At 39.1% G+C, this 25,855-nt stretch overlaps 1 protein-coding gene across 1 annotated transcript in view; it reads right to left on the minus strand.

The window, feature by feature from the left end:
• Window positions 1–1,100: 1,100 nt before the first annotated feature.
• PSPC1 (paraspeckle component 1) overlaps window positions 1,101–25,855 on the minus strand; it is a 76,566-nt gene continuing 51,811 nt past the window's right edge. Inside the window, 3 exon segments of the mRNA XM_077483991.1 lie at window positions 1,101–1,750; window positions 3,134–3,303; window positions 14,566–14,623. Of these exon segments, the coding sequence (XP_077340117.1) occupies window positions 1,565–1,750; window positions 3,134–3,303; window positions 14,566–14,623 (414 nt within the window). The 3' untranslated portion in view covers window positions 1,101–1,564.

Below are 25,855 nucleotides of genomic sequence, written 5' to 3' on the forward strand. Positions count from 1 at the left end.
TACATAGCACTCCTCCCACCATCACTAGCAATATACAGCAGAGGAGGACTGCTGGAGGAGATTAGAGAACCCAATTGCAGGTATATGGTAGGAAAATAAAAATTCAATTATGCTTATTACCATGAGTAACTTTCAAGTATTTGTATGAGGATTTACTAAAATGTGTATGTTGCCTAAGCAGGTTGAAGATCTGATTTAAGGATGTCATTGGGACTTTCCTTGGCAACTACAGAGCCAAACTACATTCAACTGGTTGACAAACATCTCACAGCACAGAAGACCATGAAATGTCACTTATAAATGGAGATTCATTTTCTGCATTCACACTTGGACTTTTAGGTACAGTCAGTAATGAACATAGTGAAAGGTTTCACTGGGGCATTGCAATGGAAAAACAGTATCAAGACAACTGGAATCCATCAATACTGGCTGACAATTGCTGGACACTGCATTTTGTGCCCAGTGCATTTCCATGCAAACGAAAATCAGCTGCAAAACAGTCCTGTTGAATTGAATACACTATAGTCACTAAAATTTCATATTTCTCAAGATTCCTACGCGATATAGTAATTGTGAAATTCTGTGTATTTAGTTTTAAGGGGTCTCTCAAAGCCACCAAAAGTGTTTCAGGAAGCAAAAAAACCTTGAGAAAAAAATTGCTGTCCAATGTAATTCCAAAATGTTCTTATCAATGCACTATCATAGGCTGGCTAAAATTAAAACCAGAATAGACGTTACTGTAAAAATAAATGTTTCTTCGATACTTAAAAAAAAAAAAAAAAAAAAGACACGTAGACAGCTATTGGTCAATAAATGTTCTACACTGGTGGAGGTAAAGTAAAGCTACAGTCATACCATGTGATAATACGTGTTGCCCTAATGTGCATGATGAATGTCAATTTGAAAGGTAAATTCTGGTCAATGGACCCAAAAATGCAGCATGCTGAACTTTATGAGAACACACTGCATGCAGTGATATCTACTGCTGTGAAAAGGTGCTATTGAAAAAAAAAATACATTTCTCTTATTCATGCATTTATTTCATTGCTTTGAAAAAGTGTAAAGAAAATGTCCTAAATTGAATAATGCACTCATCCATGTACATCACAAAGTGGCATTCTAGGTTTATTAACAGGAAAATTACTGGTTTATCTTTAAATCATTTTCCAAGTTCAGAACAGAAAAACACAAGTTTGCTCAAAAAAAGGTAGTTGAAACGCAGCAGATACATTTTTACAACAAGAACGTATTTTATCAAGTTTAGACACCAAATTCCTACCTTTAAAACTGCTTTATTTCACAGTAAAACAAGATTTTCCTTTATTGTGATTTAACTGCACATTTTACAGCACTGTTACAAATAGATTAAATCACAATAATATTCAACATTCACAATGAGGCATGGCGAATTTTACTACTGATCAAAAACACAATGTAGAGTTACATAACAAAAAGTTCTACAAATGCTATAAGTGACAAAACAATGTTTCAAAATAAAATGAATAAAAAATAAAGGCATTCCACTGGAATTTATACTAAATGTATTCTGAGAAGGAATGGTGCACTAATAACGGTGACGCTTGTTAGATCCATCAAAGTTTGCCCCTTGGCTTCCTCTACCATAGCCACCAGGTCCACCACCAACTGTATTTACACCACCCATTGCTGGCTGAGCAGCTTCAGTCCCTGCTCTGTTAACCATGGGAGATCCCATCTGTGATGGAGATGGCTGGGAGAATCTATCATTGCGCTATAAACACATTGGTTCAACACGCAGTCCCGCAAGTTTAATATCGGTCAATATAAATCGGAAACATTCACAAAAGTGCGTAGTGACGTTCAGTAGACAGTCCGGTAGAGTCGTACATAAAGGGAAGAAAGGAGCAGTTAAATTAGTAACTGTATAAGAAAAAAGTAAAAAAAAAATTAAAAAAAATAAATAAAAAAGGGATTTAAGTGCTACAATTTTAAAAAATACTAAAAAGTAGTGGATTTCAAATAAACTGGTTGAGCAAATATGAATACAACTTATTTTACATTTTAATGTTCTAAGTAATTCCTACTGGTATCAACAGCACTACTATAATTATCTAAACGAGTCTCCATCACCATTTGTCTTACCAGTTGTTACAACTACATAAATACAATAAAGCAGTTAATGAACCAAGCATTTAAATACAGATAGAAATGATGGCACAAAACAAAAAAATAGCCATCTGGTATGTATATAACAAATTGATTTTTTTTGTTTTCCTCCCTTTTTAACAATACCTATTTTCCATGCACACACGCACAAAAGTATTTGAAACTACAGCTAAAATACAAAACATTTTTTTAAATGATCTCAAATTGTAAGTTGTAGATTTTAAGTTACGACAGTGTAGCTGTAAGTCAAAAATATATACTACTGAAAATTGAGTTGACATCAAGAAACCAAGTTTGTGCTTTTACAGACTTCTATTTATATTAAAAAGTTAAAAACTACCACGGTTTTTCTTTAAAAAAAAAAAAAGAAAAAGCGTATAACGTGCTCATAAAAAGCTAATGAATATAGCCATACGTTTAAAATTATAAAGAGAATTTAAATGCGACAAAATGCAGACCAGAAATATTACAAGTTTAAAAACTGCTACAAAGAGAAAAAAAAAAGTTTATATTTAAGTTGAATTGTAACCAAAATGTTATCTATACAGGGTACTTATATTAATTTAAGAGGCAACACAAAAGTAGGCAACTAAATTGCTGTCAATAGAGCATTGTAAAAGAGCAGGCACAAAAAAAGATATATGGCATCAATTCAAATACTGATCAGCACGTTTACAATGGCCTTAGCAGTTTATATAAAGTTTTAAGTATTGAGAAATTTGTGCAATACTGGTGATCTTGTAATGAGGATTACTACATGCCAACACACTAATTTCACTAATCTAGAAAAATACAAAGTTGCCCCTTATTTATTCAACAGTATACAGACATTACACAAATTTATGGGGCGATATAGAGGGGGTAAAAAGCCTTATGGATGTTATTGTAGGAAAAAAAAATGGAGTTTACTGAATATTGCAAAAGGTTAATCATTTTACGTAGCACAAATGGAAATGCAATATAAAAAGAAAAACTAGAGATACATTACCACTGCTCCATTATCTGGCATCATAGCAGCTCCCAGGCTTGCAGTTCCTTCAGAACCCATTGAAGCACCCGGACCCATTGAAGGGCTCGAAACAGTTGCTCGGTTGTTCATGCTCATGCCCATCATGGGAGGTGGACCTTGGGTACCAGCAGGTGCTGGATTGTATGCATCTATGTGAAACAATCTATACTTAGAAATGTCCTATGTCTATTGTAAATAATTACACAATGAAGTAATCCCTGAGCAAAAAAACAAAAAAAAAAAAAAAAAAAAAAAAACACAAACAGCTGTTCTGGTATTCACAGGCAATGCATTAAGCAGTCATCAGTAGTTAACTTTTTTTTTATTAATCTATAGGTTGCTCTACAAGCAATAAAAACAAAACTACAATAATTTCAGAAGTGGTTCATTTTCTAAGATAACATGCTTTATTCTGCATTGTCATGTTTTAGAGCCAAGAGACAAAGTAAATTCACAAACATTAACGCCTTATTGTGGAAGAGACTTTCAAAAATGCTTTGGGAAATTGTTGCATACAAAATATTTCTAAAAAAACACAATAGATGTACATGTTGAACATTTAGTTGAACTGTGCAGAACTGAAAAGGTTTTATTTTTATTTGAAAAAGTAGCAGACTATGCTTGCCAATTGAAAATTCCACCTGAAATATGCTTTAGAGAACTGACTAAAATTAGATGAAAGTCCTAAACAATGATCCACAGGGATCTTCACTGCATACATTTTCGAATAAAATGCTTTACAAAAAAAAATAAAAAATAAAAAAATTATTTATATATAATATATATATATATATATATATTTATATATAAATATATATATATATATATATATATATATATATATATATATATATATATATATATATATATATATATATATTTTACACACACACACACACACACACACACACACACACACACCCTAGGTATGGCTTTTTATTGTATAGTAGGCATGGGCCAATGCAAGTATGCATGTAGCATACCTGGTCGATCTCTGTGCCAGCTGGAAATCATTGTAGTAGGATCTGCCATCTTTTAGGTCACATGCCAAGCAGTTGCTCTGCTACATTGTGAACACAGTTGATTGCTTGGTGAAGGCACCATTCAGAGAAAAAAAAAAAAAATTTGAACAGCCACAATGTATTCTTAGCTATAGCTGCAGGCACTCCAAATAACCTAAAGCTGTAAGAATGTGTATAAATGCGCCGAAAATGACAAATATTTATACAAATGTCAAAGCACTGCAACAAAAATCTCCATTATGAAATGTGCAAGTGTGTATAAAAGTAACAATGATCTATCAAAAAGAAAAAAAATCTTCAATCTGCTCCAGCTTGTATATGCATTCGGAGCTAAAAATGGAGAAGCAAACCATACTGCTCACAAAAAAAAGAAAAAAAACCCACGTTCAAGAACTATGAAGATACTCAACATGCAAGATGAAACCAGGCAGGCACTTCTAAATGGCCTCAACCAATATCAGATTAAATGCTATCTGGAAGTATGAACAAAAACCCCTGTGCTAAAGCAGTGATCTCTCCAGTCAGCTCAATCCAAGATCACTGTAGTTTGAGAGGTCAATTTCATCAAGTAATGTGGTTGTAAAGCAAAGTCTTGCGATTCCCTCCGATTTATTGCATATACAAGCTGGAGCAGATGGAAGATGCTCTCAGGGTGCTGGTGTCTGCCAACCAGCTAAATTGAGCTTTGTGGTGAGTGTCAATTTCTGGAGGATTGTGTCTTTTCCCCCAGAACACACCTTTATTGAAGAGTGATTTTTGCATTACAGGAATTTTCGTTTTTCATCACTTGGGACCATTTATACTTTTGCATTTTATTTGAATATTTGTTCAATTTATTTTTATCATTATTTGCATGCAACATATGGAGCGGTTTTGGGTAACAATTTGTTTTTGGATAAATCATTGTTATCACTGTTACACACACATAGTGCACATTCTTACTGGAGATATTTATAGTAAAGCTTTACGACATTTGTATAGATTTGTCATTTTCAAAAGAATTTTTTTTATACACAAGTCCGAAAACACTTGGAATTTTCTCAATGAATACCAAAGCAGTGTCTGATTGGAGCATGTGGAAAGGCAGGGGGCAGTGACATGATCAGACAACACCTTGATCAAGCATCATTAGATCAAGCAGTAAAAGCCATCCAGAATAAAATTAGATTGTTTGGTTTACTTGTAAAATCCTTTTCTTGAAATTCAGGGGAGTGTTTCTCTGTATCCAAGGTTATGCTGCCACCTACAGGTGAATGAACAGCAAAGAAAAAAAAAAAAAAAAAAGGCAGGCTTCCCTGCCCAGGAAACCCTTTCAAAGAACAGCCATCATTTTGCATCAAGAAAAGATAAATTCACAAAGAGGGAAGGGAAGGGATCCACGTGTCCTCTTATGTACTCTAAGAAAGGATTTTTGACTTCTATGTAAAGATCTTAAGTTTCTTAATCTTGCATAACAGGACACAGGGTTTCGTCGCATCTAGGTCCAGTGGGATGCACCAAAGCACTAAACACGAAGGGTAGTCAACAGCTACAAGCCCAAAAGAATAAAGCTTCACTACAGAGCCACCTGCATGACCTTCCTCCCAAAACTGGCATTCCCAAAAGGTGAGAATATCTACTCCTAACTTTATAAACATGTGAACAGAAGACCAAGTTGCAAGCTTATAACCTTGTACATTTGAAGCTTGATGTTTATTCACACAGGAAGCACTGACATGCCTGGTAGAATGGGCCTGGACTAGAGAAGCAGAAAAGGTTTCCTTAAAGTGGAAGTAAACCCATCGATTTAAACAGTAAAAAAAAAAAAAAAAAAAAAAAAAAAAAGGATTCCGGGAATGCTAACTGCACATTGGCTGTGCTCTCAGCCAAACTATCAAACTATCCAATGGCTGGTGTCATAACGAATCACAGGTGCAGCACCATAGCAGTTGAAGATTAAACAGAGGCAAAGATGGTAGCTTACTTGGCTGAAAACAATAGGGGAGTTTACTTCCACTTTAATACCACACCTCAGAATGAGTGGACAAACGCAGAGAAATAGCAGAAATGGGATGATGCAGCCTTTACCTTACGAGGAGCCCCCAGCATAAAAAAATAAAATAAAAAAAATTAAAATAGTGAACCCTTGTACACACGGTCGGACATTCTGATGCACAATGTCCGATAGGACCGTGTTGTCAGATAATCCGACTGTGTGTGCTCCATCGGAATGTTTCCGTCTGAGTAACCGATGGACCAAGTTTTCCAGCTGGGCTATAAAATTTTCAGACATGATCCGATCGGACTTTGCCCGATCATGTGTAGAGAATTCTGATCGGACAAAGTGCCACGCATGCTCAGATCAAATTCCTAGACCAAAGCTATTGCCTACTAGCCTGAACGTAGTCCCGTCCTAACAAAATAACGTCATGTTAAGTACGATTGGATTTTCTGACAACTTTGTCCAACTGTGTATGCAACAGTGTCGGACAAAATCCGACAGATTTGGTTGTCGGAATGTCAGACCATGTGTACAAGGGCTGAGGGTGTTTAGAATTTTGACAAAGATAAACACAATGCCCTGAGGTCAGGTAGAAGGAAAAAAAAAAAAAAAAAAAAAAAACACTTCCCTTAGCCCAAAATAAATAAAAATATAGGGCGAAGACCTCACCACAATCTTATCCCAAAGGAGGACCATGAAAGGCCCTTTACCAATGAGAGCAGCCAGCTCCAAGACTACAAATGAAAGTAATGGCTACCAAAAAGGACAAACTGCCAAGAAGTGTCAAGGTAATATCCCTGATGGGTTCAAAAGGTAGCATTTTGCAAACCACCACCAATAATGGTCCCACAAAGGGCTAAAGGGCAGTTACAAAGCCGATCTTCACTCATGTCATCATGGTGAACTTGCCTCAAGAGGAGAATTCTGGGGCACAATTTAAATTCTGCTTTAAGGGATCACCACACTATACCTGTAGAGTACAGAAACCTAGGTCCATGTAGCCGGCAGGGTCTGGGTACTGTCTCTTTGGCCCCAAGGCCAAGGCCATGGACAAGCTATCCTGGATAGCACCCTTCCTTTCCCCCAACATGGGTGTATATAGAATAGGTAGTGAAAATCCATAGGGTAAAACTCACCCACAGAAATAACTCTTTAAACAGACTGCACAAGTGCCTCCATCACCCAACAATGCTAGCAATTGAGGCTGTACTGGGGCTTTGAGTAAGGAAGCCTGCATGTTTTTGGCCCTTGTCTATTCACCTGTAGGTTTCAGCATAGTATGTTGGTCAAGGATATACTGTAAAGAAACTCCAAATCCTATGATATACAAGAAAAGTGCTTATTACACTAGTCACTTTTTAAAAACTGAACAATGCCCTGCACATTTACAGAAAACCTTTGCTTTTAACATTCACCATTGTCTAGTGGTGAAACGGCATTTAAAAACAGTAGAAGTTATCAGTTTAGCCATTTAAAGACTAAATCTTTTCTGACACTTGTTGCTTACAAGTAAAAATCCTGTATTTTCTGCTAGAAAATCACCCCCCAAAAATTATATATATTTTTTTAGCAGAGACCCTAGGGAATAAAATAGCGGTTGTTGCAATATTTTATGTGATGCGGTATTTGCGCAGAGGTCTTTCAAACGCAATTATTTTGGAAAAAATACAGATTAATAAAAAATAAAAATAAAACAGTAAAGTTAGCCCCTTTTTTTTTTTCCTCCAAAAGTTTTGAGTACCTGTTTTTGTGTATTTAATATAGTTTTATTTTTATTTTTTTATCTAAATTATACATAGAAGTGAACTGATTGGAGGTTTGTTTTGTTTAATAAATGTGTAAGAAATTTTCGACATCACTTATTAAGGCTGCTTTCACACTGGAGCGGGCAGGCATTGACGGTAAAACGCTGCTAGTTTTAGCAGCGATTTACCATCATTTTAGCCCCGCTATTCGGCTGCTAGCGGGGCAGTGAAGCGCTGCTGCAAAATCGCATTGCATGCGCTTCAGCAGTAGTGCCCATTCATTTCAATGAGCAGGAGTGGTGGAGCGGTTTACACCGCTCCAAAGATGCTGCTTGCAGGATTTTTTTTTTTTTATGTCCTGCCAGCGCATCTTCTCAGTGTGAAAGCACTCGGGCTTTCACACAGACTGCAGGGGAGCTGTTTTGAAGGCAATTTACAGGCACTATTTTTAGCCCAAAATCGCCTGAAAAACTTCCCAGTGTGAAAGGTGTCCAACTTAGATTTTATGAGATGAAGGGAAAAAAAAAAAAAAAAAAAAAAAAAAAAAAAAAAAAATCGGCATCATATATCGGCCATCGCGATTTCTAAATATCGGCATGAGAAAAACCCATATCGGTCGACCTCTACTTGTGACCTCTGTACAGGCATCCGATTCCTGGATGAGTTGAATATCAAAGACATGGATATAGATTACAGCACTGAAAACGAGCAGAGGTAGGGGATTCAAACAGAAAGGCAAGTAGAATGGCTCCTCCCATGCATTGTACTACAGTTACCTTTAAGAGAGTAACAGTCTCCTTAATATCGATAATCTCCATTTCTTATTGGTATTTTATCGCAATCTCAAATGCTTCATTTCCAAAAGACATCTCAGAAGCTCCAATTTACAATTAAAACTTCTTGGGCTGCTTTTACACTGAGGCACTATATAGCTTAAAACAGCGCCTGTAAAGAGCCTCTCATGTCACTCCAGTGTGAAACTCTGAGTGCTTTCACACTGGAGCGGTGCGCTTGCAGGACAGTAAAAAAAAAAAAAAAAAAAAGTCCTGCAAGCAGCATCTTTGTAGCACTCCTAAAGCACCCCTGCCCATTGAGATCAATAGGCCGCGCCGCGGAACCACCACTGCCGTGGCACTTTGCGGGGGGTTAAAAGCCCCCCTCCCAGTGGCTGAATAGCAACAACGCCCCCAACGCTCCAGTGTGAAAGTAACTATTGAAAACAATTTCTTTGTAAAACTAAGGTACTGCGTTTGGTGAATTAGCCAATGCATTTTTTCTACAAAGATGAAAACAAAGGGTAGCGCACAACACCTATGAATCAATACCACTATATCCTGTGCAATGTATACAGAGTCAGGACACATTCAATACTTAAGAGGTATTATACCAAGCCAAATTTTTTTTTTACATTTTGCAGTTTACCATTTTTAAATGTTGTCGCTGCAAAAGTTTCCGTAGGCTGCTTTTCCTCAATTTTACCTGGTGATCCAGCCAGTAACAAAACCCGGTCTTTCAGGCATCTCAAATCCACTCGAGTAGCAATAGAGACACCTTTGGACAGCAGTATTGTAAATCTGGGGAGTGGGTAGTGTTAGCTGCGCTAGCAGATGTACGTAGACTTAACGCACAAATTAAAGCCACACTACAGCCAATACGTTTTAAGCAGTTACAGAAAAGCATTTTGTTTTTTTGTGGCAAACGTTTTATGTAAATAAAAAGCAGATGACCCCCCCATCAGTAAGCACCCCTTGTTCACATTAAATAGTTTTCCTCAACACTGCTGGTTTAACTGAAAAATAGGTTTACTGGCCAGATCAACAGCTGAAAATAAAACGTAAAAAAAAGCCTAATGAAAATTATGCAGCAACCACATTTACAAATTGGAAGTAATATATTGTTTTTTTGTCCTAGGGCATAAAGCTGCTTTCATCTACACAAACTTTTACTATTTTCTAACAAAGGTAGATATGCCGTTAATGTACGTTGGGGGCCTATTTAAAAGATATAAGATAAATTGTGCAAAATGTCAGAATTATCGAAATGTCACTATATTGTACATTGCAATTCCTGCGTCAGCTCCATCTAGTTGCTAAAATGCATTATAGTTTTCTCCAAGGTATTTCAGAAAACTACACCACTTTGTCCACTGGATGGAACAGATGATAGACACTAAAAAGAAGCATGGCCAGAACTTCTGAGATCCTGATTCAGCAGGCTAAAGCCAGCTGTTGGCTGGCATCACAGAGCTAGTCTAGGATCTGCCCAGAAGCCTGATCAGCAGCTGGCTCAGTTTGCCATTGAGCCACTGAGAGCCTGAGTCAGCCGCTCCTCCCCCTTCCACAGCCAAACGTTGCAGTAAGCTGTAGGGACAGAGCGGTGACTGACAGTCCATGCTCTGTGCTCAGAGCAGACTTGAGAACTGAGCAATCTGCTGTCTTTGATCACTCAGTTATTGGTGTAGGGCCAGCTGGGGACAGATTCAGCATCAGATCCATACTGCACCTAGCAGAGTATTATGATTTTTACTTCCCACACTTCTCTTAAATGGAGATTTTCAACTTGCACAAATGCATCTGACATTTGTGCAATGACTGTTTTAGAACTAGACCCCTTAAGGTCAGTAAATTCACTGGGGTAAATGTGACTAGATTTCGCTAGAGATATAGATACACACACACAAACACACAGCGTGCACAGTGGTAGGCGCAGGATAAACCATTTTCAAACAAGAATGGCAGTAAACATAAATGCACAATAAAATAGATTATACTGTTTGGTCATTTACAAATATTGGGTTAGAAAAAAAAAATTTGTGATCCAGTACAAGCCATCCCCAATAACCATTTTCATACTAATACAGTATTAAACAGCCCATATTCTACAAGGAATCTGGCTTTTCCAGGAATGCACGTTTCACCATTTTCAGGTATGAATCAATGATGACTGAACAGTATGCAAGAGCTTTATTCTATACCCTCCGGTCACAAACTACGTGAATTAAAATAATCCATTTTCATTATGTCACAAGATTATACAGCTATAAAACAAGTATCAGAAATAAAATTAAAGGATGTGGCAAAATATTCCGGGAATTATATAAAAAAATAAAAAAAAAATAAAAAAAAAATTAAAAAAAACTTTCTATTTAAATTTTCCACAGACTGAGAAAAGGTCAGAACGTCAGTTTTTTACTGCTCTGTAGTCCTGATGGAGAGATTTTATCAAGGTGACATCACTTGCAAACAAAAACAAGGCAAGGCTCCAAGAAAAAGACCAGAAAAAAAAAGGAGCAAGTGCCAATACCCCAATTAGTTTTATCGCTGTGCCCCCAGATTTCCCCTTATTTCCTATCAGAGTGAATATTTTAGAGCAGAACTCCAGGCAAATAGCCAAAATGGTTTCACTACATACTGTATATAGTATGTGAATTTTTTTAAATGTCTTGTAACCCTGTTTATCCCATCTTACCGACACCCAATATACTGCATAGTCAGAAAGATAAATTCCACCATTTAGTTACTCAGCACTATCGTATATTGAGCATCCTGTCTAGTGTGCAGACAATGAACCTAGAGTGACAAGTCAACATCCATTGAAGGGTGAAGAATAAAAAAAAAAAAAAAAAAAAAAAATTCACCTGCAAAAAAAAATGTATACTATCTAAGATGATTGCCTGAAATTACTCTTACAAGTTTACATTATCAAAGCATTTCATATCGCTGGCGTGTGGCTGTTGTAGCATGTACTGGTGTTAAAAAGTATCCTGATCTGTTTGTATTCATTCCTTTGTGTGAAGTACTGGTTGATCCTGCCAGTCCCCTTGCTTTCCCATTTCAAACTAGAAGCTCATCCATCCCAGTGTGGTCGGTTTTCTGGCTGTGTTGGGAGCACAGCCAGCCTCTCCTCCGATGGTCAGACTTGTGTTGGCACACACCCCTGCACAGATAAATCACTGGAAGGATCCGTGTATTCCTCTTGCCAAAACGGCCCCCCTACCCCCTGCGGTCTCCACCCCTCACTTCTCCAAACCTCTTATGCAGCTGAGAACGAAGGTTATGGGATTGATTCAAAAATGCTTTCCCTTTCATTAGATTTTACCCCCTACCACTTAAGCTTTGGAAGATTTTACCCCCTTAATGACTAGGCAATTTTGTGCTATTTAGTCGTATAACGCTGTACCCCCCCAAAAAAAAAATGTATATTTCACACAAATATTGCTTTCTTTTGGTGGTATTTGATCACCACTGGGATTTTTTTTTTCCAACTATATAAACAAAAAACAACAGTACATTTTTTTTGGGGGGGGGGTGAATTCATTTATTTTCGGTTATAAAAAATATTACATATTATATAAAAAAATAAAATAAAAAACACTAGTTTGCGTATAAGTTTTAGTGTCTACAGATACTGAATTTTTTTTTTTTTAATATATACTAGCAATGGCAGCGATCAGCGACTTAAAGTGGAACTGATGTGTGGCAGGCAATTTGACGCTATAAGTGACACCAATACAGTCATCAGTGCTGATAATATACTCAGTCACTGCACTGACACTGGCTGGGAAGGGGTTAAGATTTAGGGGAAATCAAAGGGTTAATTGTGTGCCTACATTTTTACAGTGTGTATGTGCTGATTTTACTCCCTACTTTTACTGTAGAGAGTCTTGTCATCAATCAATCAGCACAGAGCTCTCTTCTGTCATTCCTTCAGTTGATCAGAGGGTACCGGACACAAATCAATGGTCAGGCTGATCAGCTTATGCTGTAATGAATGACAGCACAACCCACAAATACATGTACACGATCTGACATCAGGGCTGCCGTGCCGCACCGTAAAGTGACATGTCGCCAGCAACATAGGCGGCGATTGATATAAGGGCAACGTTGAAAAAATAAAATATTTTAAAGCCCTCCATCCCCATGTACATATGTAAACCCCTATATAAGACATGGTGACCTATGGAAACGACAGCTGTGCTACATGCTACATGCTACATGCTACATATCACCACACGTCAGCGTTAAAGCATAAATTCTAGGGCAATCATTCACAACCAGCTCTAAAGTGGTGACCTGTAAAAACTTTGAAAGCATAGCCTATGAAAAATGTTTGCTACAGAAACTAAAGTTTGTGGTCATGAGCACACTCAATATGATGGTAACAGACAGCTTAATTTTACCAAAATTGGATAGAATATAATCGTTGTGCACCCTAAAGTTAACTTTGGTGTATTTTTGTACGGGGAAAAAAAAAAAAAAAAAAAAACCCTTGACCAACAGTTTTGCCAATAACTACCACAATTTTATTCTCCGTTCTTTTAGAAAATTTATATTTGCGGGTTTTATCTAATCTCATCTTAAACCATACATTGTATGCAAAAAAAGTAAACAAGGGTATGGCAGAAAAATGGTTAACAGCCAAGTGCATTCCTGGCAGATCAAATAGGATCTGAACTTGCCAGGTCTTTAACCGCTAGCCGACCAGCCAATGCAGTTGTACTGCGACAACATGACTCAGCAGCGCGAATAGCCGCCATGTTACATCACTAAGGGGGAGCTTGCGTGACCCTGGGAGGTGCGTATCCGAGCCAACGTGAGTGCCCGGCGGTCTCGATCACCGCTGGGCTCCAGCGATCACTGGGGGCACACAGAGAACCGGGAGCTGTGCGTAAACAGTTTCCGGTTCTCTGAGGGGAGAACTGACAGATCGTCTGTTCATATAGAGTATGAACAGCGATCTGTTAGTTTCCCTACACAGTCCCCATACCCTTTCAGTTAGAACACTTTCTAGGACACATATTAACCTCTTCACTGCCCCTAGTGTTAACTTCTTCACTAAAAGTGTAAAAATTGTCCGACGTGTCCGCCATAATGTTGCAGTCACGAAAAAAACAAACAAAAAAAAAAACGAAGATTTATATACATCTCCGATCGCTGCCATTACCAGTAAAAAAAAATAACATTTATATAAAAAAAAAAGCCATAAAACTATCCCCTATTTTGTAGATGCTATAACTTTTGCGCATACCAAACGCTTATTACGTATCGGCCTAAACTAAGGGAAAAAAAGGTTTAGATTTTTGGGGATATTATAGCAAAAAGAAAACGCGTTTTTCAAAATTGTCGCACTTGGTTTATAAAAGCGCAAAAAAAAAAAACGCAGGAGGTGATCAAACATTACCAAAAGAAAGCTCGGGGGGGTGTGAACGACAATTTTATTTGGAAGCCACGTCGCACGACTGCGCAATTGTCAGTTAAAGCGACGCAATGCCGAATCACAAAACGTGGTCTGTTCTTTGGCCAGCCAAATGGTCCGGGGCTTAAGCGGTTAAAAGGATATGTACCGCATTTTTATGTTTTTAAATACAAATTTTGTTGTATTTAGTTGTATGACAAAGCAAAAAACAAATCCTGAAGTTTAAAAAATAAATAAAAATGAAGGTTGAAGTTAATTTTAGCCTGGCTTGCTAGCACCTCCATATTTCGGACAATAGTCAGAGAACTAAAATTTCAGTTGTAATTCTCAGAATATATGATGGGTTGCATAACTTAGTACAGACATCCTTTTTGCATTTTGAGAATATTATACTTGGGTACAGTTTTCCAATTACGGTGTTTAATGAAAAGAATAAAAAAAGCACTTGTTTTCAGTAAATATCCCTACCTCCCATGTTTATTGCTCCACGGACGCCCATATCACCCATTCTCATATCCTGTTCTCTCTGAAAATAAACATAGTTTTCAGTGTCAACCTAAAACATTTGATTAAAAGGATTTTAAGCATTACAAAAAAAAAAAAAAAAAAATGTATTTAGTAATGATAAAGAACCAGAAAAAGGTTGTTACTAGTCTGTAAAGTACAAAGGGAGAACAGAGTTGTGTACCTAGACAAAGCAGGACTAGTCTTACATCCCCCCTCTGCTAGGAGAGGTACTGTAAATTTCCAACAGACAAATGTAAGTCAACAGCAGAAAAGCATGATTGGGCTTCACATGACTACACAACTAGCAGGCCTACCTAGTTATTTATAAAAAAAAAAAACAAAAAAAAAAAAAAAAAACCATGAATAGAAGAAACATTTTGCTACTAGAAAATGAAGCACAAGCAACATTTATGTGAATCCGATAGGTTTAAATACACAAACATGGACAATACAAAAAAAAAAAAAAAAAAAAAAAAATTCTACTCCGTTGAGCTTACAATCTAAATTTTGGATATCAGAAACATCCCACTTCCTAACATTTATTACAATGCAACAGCTATTCGTGGCACACAAAGCATTCATATGTTTCATTTTATGGAAACAAATTTTAAAAACATTCTTGGACTAGTGCATTAACCACAAATGCACATCAAACATGGGATAAAGCTTGTGGGGGGGGAATTGTTCCTGGATAAAACTGTCCCTCTGAATCGATACAGAAGCCATCTAACAGATTTAGTATTTAATGTCAACTAAATTCAAATGGAGCAAAATTATAAATCGTTAGTACTACTGAGTAACTGATTCTGAACAAAAAATAAATAAATTGTAACGTTATGAATTACATTAAACAATTCGGAAATTACTTATTTTAAACAGCATGCTGCTCATTTATTTTTATCAGTACCTATAAAGCAAACAGCCACTATAGAAGCCATTTTAAGAGAGTCAAGATACAAAAACGTTGCTCATCGGTTTTGTGAAAGATGCCCATTTTTAAACAACTATTTTTACGTTTATATTTGTAACAAAATAGTCAAACCCAGGAGTTAAAGAGCATTGCTTGGAAGATCTTGGATTACAATCATAAGGACAACAGCAATCCTAGGTTGCAAGCTTAGATACTACAATAAACAGGTTTTATCAAGTCATCAGCAGCATTCAGTTATAAACAAGGCTCGTTTTTTTCCTTCCATATTGGCCAAACGCATACAAAAAAAAAAAAAGTTTTATGTCAGAGGAAGAGCCTGCCAATACCGACAAGTATGTTTACATGTGACCAGCTGTGTGTCCATGGCAGAATCGTGCACATTTTTAATAAAGTGCCATCTGCATGCCAAAAGATCTTGGGTATCCAATATCGCATTTCAGTCTTGTTACTTGAGCACAGAGATATGTACTGTAGAGGATATAGTTTCAAGTCTTTGCAATTTTATGTTGAGAAAAATGTTTAAATTGTTCCACAATTTCATAAAAATTGTTGTACCTCTGTCCGTTATTACTTCTGACACTGACTCTCCAAGAGACTCATAATTATAAACAATTATGTTACCGACCTGTTGCCAATAAACCTAGTTAGGACCACTAACTTTACGTAGCTTTTTTTGTTGCCCTGTCTCAACTTTGAGACATGTAGCGGCCATAAATTTCAAAATTATCTTATTTTCTCTTCTTAAAATGGTACATTATCTCAATTTAAAAACATTTGCTACATTTTCTATTGTGAGCAACCTATAGGTTTATGAAATTTGCTAATCCTTCCATTGGGTTTTTTTTTTTTACAGTCCCAACTTTTTGGAATTGGCAGTTGTATCCAGAACGTCTGGATCTTGAGAACAGGAGGTAGTTTGCTTTGTTTGCATATGACCTCTAAACACTGCTCCACTGCTTAAAGTGGTTGTATAGTCCTTTTTGCAACTTTTACCTACAGGTAAGCCTATAATAAGGCTTACCTGTAGGTAAAAATAACATCTAAACCTATGCGGTTTAAGAGATATTCCCCTCGCAATGAGCCGCTGACTTCAGAGGTGCATGCGTACAAGGGATTCTTGGCTGAAAGTTCGGCAGACACCAGACACTGCGGTGCATACTAGCTCATTATGTCTTTTCCTTTACAGGTGTAATAAAAAATTAAAAAAAAAGTCAGTGGGTTTACTGCCGCTTTAAGTTCCTTAAACCCCTTGGCATCCCAGGCCTAGAAAACACAACGCTTATCTACTTTGCCTACTCTGGGCAAGGTACAGGTTTACTATAATTGCCTTGCCTGTCAGAAAACAGCACATTTAGGAATTTGAGGAATTGAACGACCAGGCAAAAAATTTAAAATCTGTTTGGTTGCTGGTTCACTGTAGTTGGTTTTAAAACCCTGATGGGTTTTACGTCCGCTTTTGTTTCCTGCAAAGTAAACGTATAATGCCACTTAGCTGCAAACAAAGCCTGCGCTGTCCCCGCTGGAGACCGAATCCATCTTCACCCCTCTTCCTTCCAGGGCCATGGACTCCAGCTCTGTGACTGGCTGGAATCACACAATGTCACTCCTAGGCGGGAGCTGCCGATTACAGCACGTGCCCTTTCTTCAGTGTGCATGCACCAATGACGTGGGTTCAAGGACATATGGCAAATATCTCTTTAATAGTGCACGTTTAGGAGATATTTCCAGTACCTACAGGTAAGCCTTATTATAGGCTTACCTGTAGGTATGAATGGTGCAACTAGGTTTACAGCCACTTTAAATCTTCAATATGCACTTTGATGGCTCTTCCCATACAATAAAAGTCTAGTTTGGCAAATAACCATTTACTGTGCACACAAAGTTAAATCAATTTATTTTACAATATGCACATGGAAATCTACAAAATAAAATAGTTTATATACACAACTTATTCAAAACACAAATCATGCAGACACCTACACTGATGAGGATACTCAGTACAGTTCATATATTAATACTAATTTGTGGTTAAGAGTAAACAAAAAAAGTCCAGAAAAATCCGGTGGCTCTCATTTATGGAATGTTCCTGTTCTCCTGCAGTGCTGCCAGTAGCTTTGCTTTCTTTTTTGCATGTTTTTTTCCTGCTCGCCTTGTTGGCTTCCGCTTCACCACAAGCCCCAGAGTTATGGCAATCTTAAAAAATTATAATTAGATCCATTTACCATATAAAACGACATCTATTGTCACATAAAATGACATTTTGTGGCAAGCCATTCACCAGTCTTGCTCTTTGGCTACGGGGGCATTTTTTCACGCACTAAATGTCTAAAAATAACGACCGTAGAGCACCTGAAAATGCCTCCCCTACCACCCCAGTGTGAAAGCCCGAGTGCCTTCCCCATCCTGAGGTCGCAGGATGGGAAAAGGGTCCCACAAGAAGCATCTTTGGGGCATTGTGGGAGCGGTGAATATCTAGATCTGTGTATATATCAATATATCTCAGGGAAAAAAACAAACTATTCCCAACATAGGCACGCACCGCTCCTAAAACGTCCCTGCCATTGAAATCAATGGCCAGTGCTACTGAAGCTCCCACAAAGCGCTTTGCACCCTCTAATGCCACTAGCAGGGGTTATCGCCGATGCAACCCCCCAGTGTGAAAGTGCCCTTAGTAGTAGAATGAAAGGTTTGAGAATATATATTTTACACACATATTACATACACAGACACACACACACATCAGAATGAAAGAAATTCTATTTTTTTCTCTCTTCATATTCTGATATGTGCTGGTACTATAGAAATCTATATCTGCGTATACATCTATACATCTCAGGGGAAACAAAAACTACGATTCCCAACATATGCATGCTCACATGTAAATGTTTATGGCATGGCAATATGAATACTCTATTAGTTTCAATTAAACTAAATCCTGTTCCAGGTTCTGCACACATCGGACGTCAACAAATTATCTGTGCACCCTTGGACCATCGGAAAAGGTTAGCGCTCTAGCATTCCACAATGCACTTGTGTGTAGGTTATTAGGACACCTACATTAATGCAATGTGGCATTGAGGAAAAGGATGGAACTCTTGTCACGAATAACGTACAGAATACTTGTATTCAGGACCTCTACAGCAGTGTTTCTCAAACTTTTATGGTGAAGTACCCCTGCAGATCCAAAGAAGATTTCCTAAGTAACCGTGACTCGAGAAAGTAATTTCTATTGTTTGGGTGTCATGGTTTCTGTGTGTGTGTAATGTCAGTATTTGTGATTTGTGTGTGTTCGAGATGGTTTTTGTTTGTGTGCAAAGTCAAATGCAGCCTCACCAGTGCCCATAGAATGCATGAAGGTGAAAAACCTTCAGCCTTTACAACCACTTTAACTGTTTGGGGGAGGTTAACTTAAGAGTATGTTGTCCCATTCTGGGCACCAGTCCTCAGGAAGGATGCACTGGAAATGGTCTAGAGGACATTGGTTAGGAGGAAAGGTTGCGAGCACTGAACTTATTCCCTCGGTAGAAGAGATGCTTGAGAGGGGATAAGGTTTTAATTTACAAATACCATACTGGTGACCCCACAAATAGGGATAAAACTTTTTTCGCAAAAGGAAGTTTAAAAAAAAAGACGTGGTCACTCATTAAAATTAGAAGGGGGGGGAAGCTTTAAACCATAAACTACGTAGAGGGTTCTCTACTATAAGCGGAAGGCAATGAGTGTTTCAAAAAACTATTACAGAGCCTTGCAAATGTATTCACCCCATTGGCATTTTTCGTGTTTTGTTGCCTCACTACCTGGAATTAACGGATTGTTTGAGGATTTGCATCATTTACAGAACATGCCCACAACTTTGAAGATTTTTTTTTTTTTATTATTGTGAAGCAAATAGGACAATATAACAAAAAAAAAAAAAAAAAAAAAAAAAAAAAAGTAAAATGTGCATAACTATTCAGCCCCCTAAAATAAAATAATTTATAGAGCCATCTTTTGCAGCCATCACAGCTCCAAGTTGCTTTGGATAAGTCTCTATGAGCTTGCCACATCTTGCCACAGATTTTTGCCCATTCCTCCTTGCAAAGCTGCTCCAGCTCCTTCAAGTTGGATGGTTTGTGCTTGTGAACAGCAATTTTTAATTCTGACCACAGATTTTTCTATTGGATTGAAGCCTGGGCTTTGACTAGGCCATTCCACATTTACATGTTTCCCCTTAAACCACTCAAGTGTTGCTTTAGAAGTGTGTTTGGGGGTCATTGTCCTGCTGGAAGGTGAACCTCCGTCCTAGCCTCAAATCACAGAGTGGTACAGATTTTACTCAAGAATAACACTATTTAGCACCATCCATCTTTCCATCAACACCAGTTTCCCAGTCCCAACTGCAGATGGTGTTCTTTGGGTGATGTGTTGGGTTTGCGCCAGACATAGCGTTTTCTTTGATGGCTAAAAAAATTTTTTTAGTCTCATCAGCCCAGAGCACCTTTCTCCATACATTTTGGGAGTCTACCACATGCCTTTTCGCAAAGTCTCGCACTGTCCTCCTTGACCGGTCTGCAAGTTTTGGTGTGCGGCCGGCTCTTGGCAGGTTTGCTGTTGTGCCATGTTCTTTCCATTTGGTTAAGATAGATTTGATGGTGCTCCTAGGGATCCTCAAAGATTTGGATTTTTTTATAATATATATATATATAACCTAACCCTGACTTGTATTTCTCAACAACATTGTCCCTTATTTGTTTGGAGAGTTCCTCTTCATGGCAGGGTTGGGTTAGTGATGACTCTTGCTTTAGGCGTTGCAGCCTCCAGGGCCTTTCAAAAAAGGTGTGTATGTGTAATGACAAATCATGCGATACTTAGATCGCACACAGGTGGACATCATTTCACTAATGTGACTTCTGAAGGTAATTGGTTGCAGCAAAGCTTTTTATGTGCTTCATAACGAAGGGTGTGAATACATACGCACATGCCAATTTTTTTGATTTCTGAAAAATAGTTTTATGTATATATATTTTTTTAATTTTACTTCACTAGTGTGCTCTGATCCATCACATAATTCAGATTTAAAAACATTGAACTAAAAGCTGTAATGTAACAAAATAGGTAAAAAGCCAAGGGGGGTGAATAAATTTGCAAGGCACTATAGATAAGCACCTGAACTACCAAAATATACAGGGATATACAATGTAATACTGACTTGTAAAAATCACACAAGTAGGTTGGACTTTTGTCTTTTCAACCTCATCTGTAACTACGTAATTAATCTACAATGCCATTTGTAGTATGCAACATGGAAGGGGTTAATGTATTGCCATAGGTCACTGATGCATTAGTGACCAGTGGCAATTAATCCCTTTGTGCTGCATTAGTGGCACCCATGTCAGTGTTCAAAAACCCCTTTATCAACCAGCATAAAGGGGTTAACACTGCCACAGCGCAAAGGGGTTAATCGCCACTGGTCAGTAAGGCGTCTGACCAATGGTAATATATTAGCCACTTCCATGCTGCATGTTACAAATAGCATTGTAGATTAACACCCCCCCCCCCCCCCCAAAAAAAAAATTAAATAAAAATAAATATGTTAAGCACTGCAGTAGGAGCACACAGATAAGACACAGCCATACAGTCATCAATGTTATAATGTTACCAGCCTCTGCCGAAAGGAAAGAGTGCAGGAGTGCACTCTTCTAGATCTCCACTGCAGGTAGCTCTGCAAATATAAAAATGTAGTGGCAGCTTTATACAACAAGCCACCCCTACATTAATACAGACTTTTTACCAGGCATCAGAGCCACAATTGCCACCCTGCCCCTGTAACCCCCACCCTTACTGCATGTACCCTTAGGGGTATGCGTATCACAGGTTGTGAAACAATGCTTTACTTTTTTTTTTTCAGGATACCATGTGCAAGCACTTAAATCTCCATGCCTGTGTAAACATCTTTCAAAATGCTTAAAGCGGTTCTTCACCCTAAAGGGGAAGTTCCGCTAATCTTATCCCTCCCCCCCCCTCCAGTGCCACAATCGGCACCTTTCAGGGGGGAGGGGGTGCAGTTACCTGGATAATCCAGGTAACTGCACCCACTTCCGGCCAGACCGCCGCAGACGCTCCGCCCCCCCCCCCCCCCCGTTGTGTTCTGGGAAACACACAGTTCCCAGAGACACAGCGGAGGACTATAAGAGACGCGCAGCGCGACTCGCGCATGCGCAGTAGGGAACCGGGCAGTGAAGCCGTCATGCTTCACTTCCCGATTCCCTGACAGAGGATGGCGGTGGTGGCAGCAGCGAGATGAGCGATCGCCCGTCATCTGCCGCCGACATCGCTGGAACCTGGGACAGGTAAGTGCGATTTTATTAAAAGTCATGAGCTGCAATATTAGTAACTGCTGGCTTTTAATATTTTTTTTTTTTTTGGTGCAGCTCCTCTTTAACATCTATAAGTAAAAAAAGTATAGGCTGATCCCATATCCCCGATTGGCACTGGCAGTGTTCCAGACACTTCCAATACCAAAAGATTGTCACAATGCCACTTTAACAGTACTGTTATCAGGTTAATTTGAATAAATCTATTTGATATCCTACATCAATTAAAAGGAAATTTAAACCAGGGGTCTCCAAACAAAAGGGCCATTTTATTGTCCTTCAGACTTTAGGAGGCCAAATTGTGGCAAGTGGGAATGAAAATTTTCCTGGTATCATTGGGAGGAATAGTGCCCCATTGTTGGTGTCAATTTGCATTATAGTGTCTCGTATCAGGAGGAATAGTACCCTATGGGGCTGGATAAAGGCAAGCAGAAAGCCACATCTGGCCCCCAGGCTGCAGTTGAGACCACTGCTTTAAACATTTAAAACCTGGGTGTGAGGGTAGACCTGCACACTGCTATACTTTTCAGCAAGGTCACCTGTGTACCCTAGACTTGAGTGCAAACTCTGCCAGCAGTGCAAAAAAAAAAGCTTCATATAATGTGCTGCATTTCAAAAATGCAAACTCCTGATCCCAGTTTTAAAAAGAAACCAAATATAGTAAAGAAGCTGCACTATGAAGGTCCTTGTGATATTTTATTGCATGGAACAAAAACAGGTAGTGTGAATAAATCATGTAAAATTGCAAAGCCAAATTTTTCTTCAAAACCATTTTTAGTTCCTTAATTCTTCTCTCCGCCTGCTTGTAGATTTGCAAAGCATTTAATGGCAAAGAAGTTATTCTGAAGCTTAAACCAGGCCTTTTTTGATAGCAATGGCAATGTTGATAAACTTCTTAAATATATGGGCCTCAAGTGCAGTCTCCAAAAAGCCAGAACTTGCAACGAAAAGCTTTACTGGGGCATAGAGTGAAATCTAAGGTTTTTCTTCATAAGTTTACAGGTGTGCTGGCTTCTAATTTTGTCTGAAACTGGGGTGCCTCTGCCATTAATGTGCACAGTGGAAAGGGCCAAACACAAAGTCAGTCCTGTCTACCAGTCAACTGAATCACTTGACGATTGGCAACTTCCACTCCTGATGAGCCCCATTCCCTGAACCGGGCTGTTCTCCAGAACGCCTCTCCAGCCTGACAAGCTGCTGTCAGTCTTCCTAACTTTTGACTGTATTGGAAAGAAAAGATTACACAGTATCCAGCATCTGTGTGGATATCCACAATTGCAGAGCCTACCTGGTCTTGGGAGTCGGATGCACTGGGTCAACCAAAAGGACTCCTGGTGTGTCTGCCATACCAACAGGACATTGAGCTGCAGAGTAAAAGAGGGCATAGAAGACCAATCTAAATGCAGCTACTAACTCAGAACTTTCATACACGCCAGGATCGAGTGACATTCTAGTGACTTCAGGGACTCTGTCGCAGCTTAGAGGCAGGCTTTTCTCTCTTGCAGCAGTACCCTTGGCTGTGCCATGTTGAATACGAAGCCTAAATACTTTAGAAGCTGGCCTTGGATTCCAAAAAAAAACTCCTAAAGTTTTAGTACCTAGCTGAATCCCCTCCAGGATTCATACGGTCTTGCTGGACATTTGATGTTAGCTTCTGAACTGACTGCTTCCTGTGAAGGTCATCCAGCTACTCAATGGGGATAACCCTGATCATAAACCCCAGAACTGGAGCAAACACCTTGGTTAACACCCTGGGGACACTAGGGGTCACCCCGCTCGGATCGGCACACATGCCGCGATGCGCGGAGCGCTCCGCGGTCTCGGCCTTAAGAAAGGCTGTGGCTTCGGCCTAGCTCCGAAGCGGCGGCCATCTTTCTACACCCAAGCTGTTTACACTGTGAGCGATCACTTGTAAACAAACCCACGTCATGTAATGACGCCGGTTCCTCCCCCCCCCCCCCCTCTCTGTACTAATCTGTACAGTGGAGGGGAGAGATCCTGAGATGGAAGCAGCCTAGCCAGCCTGTACGCTAGCAATAGCCAGCCAAAAGGATGTAAGTAGGTACCCTTGATTTCCACTGATGCTAGGAAGTGCCTTGGTTGAGACAAAGCAGCCAAGTGGACCCAAACATGATTTTTTCTACCTACAGGAACTTATGGAAGACTGAAGCAATCAATCCATATTCGGCCCCCCTCTACACCATCAGGGGTGTAGTAAACAGGCAAGGAGTAATGTAACCAAGCACGGCATCAATGCCATTATATCAGAGTGCACTATAAGAAAATTAGGATCACCAAAGTAACTCTGATGATGAGCTTTCAGGGATCATGAAAACGAACAGAGTAAGATAGCCAGACAGATTGGGATAGGGTTGTTCCAGAGCAAAGGCTCTGGAGAAGTCCTGGATGCAAGTATTTCAGGGTGATACAAGTGAGCTAAAAAGGAAAAGATATAGAAGAAGATATTTGGGTGATATTTTGTAATAAGACTGGTATGTAGCTCGGGCAGATTTGTAAATGGGTTTGCATGAAGATGTTGGCATTTTGAATTGGTTGTTTAAGTAGGAGTATGGCAGCAGCATTCAGAATAGACTAAAGGGGGATAGCCTGTGTAAAAGTAAGCGGGACTTGCAATAGGCAGGATGAGAGAAAATAAGGGAGTGAATGAGCAGGTTGTGAGATCATCATTTCAGAAGAGACATACTAAAACCCTCAACCAGAGCTGTGGATGGGGAGTCTTACACAAGTATTACCAGTCGGCCTTATTGGCCACCGCACTAACTACCATGCTATAAACTGAAGTAGCCCCCTTTGGATTTCCTTTGAAGTGTCAGAAAGTGCCCCTATACCGAATAAAAATCTGATATGGATACTGCAATGTGACAGGGCCTACCTGTGAAACGCAGTAACATTACATGCCCTGTCTACCTGAGATGACATCAAATTGACTGACATGCATTAGCCATCATGGCCCCAAGTAATTTCACATCTTACATATGGATTACAAATTGGCCAGATGAATGCTTTAGTTATTTACATGTTAAACATTTCATCCAATCTATGATCCCAGTCCCTGACAAAGGAATGACCCTTGTTAGGGAATAACCCCTTATTTAATGGCGGTGCTGCAAGGATCTGCACTCCCTGGGCCTGATGCAGAAGTGGAAAGCAGATCTCAGCATTACATTGAGCCACAGCAGCAAGTCTGGGACACCACTAAACTGTGTTCTTGTGAATGTACTTGCTCTTGAAACTACAAAACTGCTGTAACATTGGTACTTAGTCTGGACTCGTGTCGCACGTTATGCCACAGGACATGCGGGGGGGGACCTACTTTTGTGGCTGCCCAGAACCAGGTACTTGTGCTTACGTGGTGGACATGTCCAACTGTCCAGGCTTTATGGGCCCAGGTCTACGATATATTAAAGTTCTTTTTAGAGCCAATAACCCAATGCTGGCTGGTGAGGCGCTATTCAATTTGAAAGCAGAAAGGCTTTCCAAATGCCAATTTAGACTGACAACTTATTTTTATAGCCACTAAAAAAACACATGGTTAAAGCCGGGATGTCAAACTCCCTTCCTCTTGTGGCAGTAAAAGTGAAAATCCATTGGAAGCTCACTAGGGGTGCAACGGATTTAAAAAAAAAAAAAAAAAAAAAAAAAAAAAAAACACACACACTTCATGAATCGGATCGTTCCTCGGATCAGTCGTGGATCATTTTTCAGATCAGCAAACAATTGAATTTACAAAAACCTGTGAAAATTCCACCACCGTATAGTGCCCACTGTAATATCCACAATCTCCCCCACTGAAATATTGGCAGAGTATCGCAGAGTATGGCAGGGTATTGAGGGATGGCTGTGACTGCAATTGTCAAAGAGCAGCGCTGTGGGCACTACAGATCCAGCCCACAGCGCTGCTGCAATCCGATCTCTCCCCTCCACTGTACAGGGGAGAGAGGAACTG

Source organism: Lithobates pipiens, unplaced genomic scaffold (assembly GCF_037356315.1).
Source record: "Lithobates pipiens isolate NorthernLeopardFrog02 unplaced genomic scaffold, aLitPip1_a1.2 Scaffold_16, whole genome shotgun sequence".
Classification (NCBI taxonomy): Eukaryota; Metazoa; Chordata; class Amphibia; order Anura; family Ranidae; genus Lithobates; species Lithobates pipiens.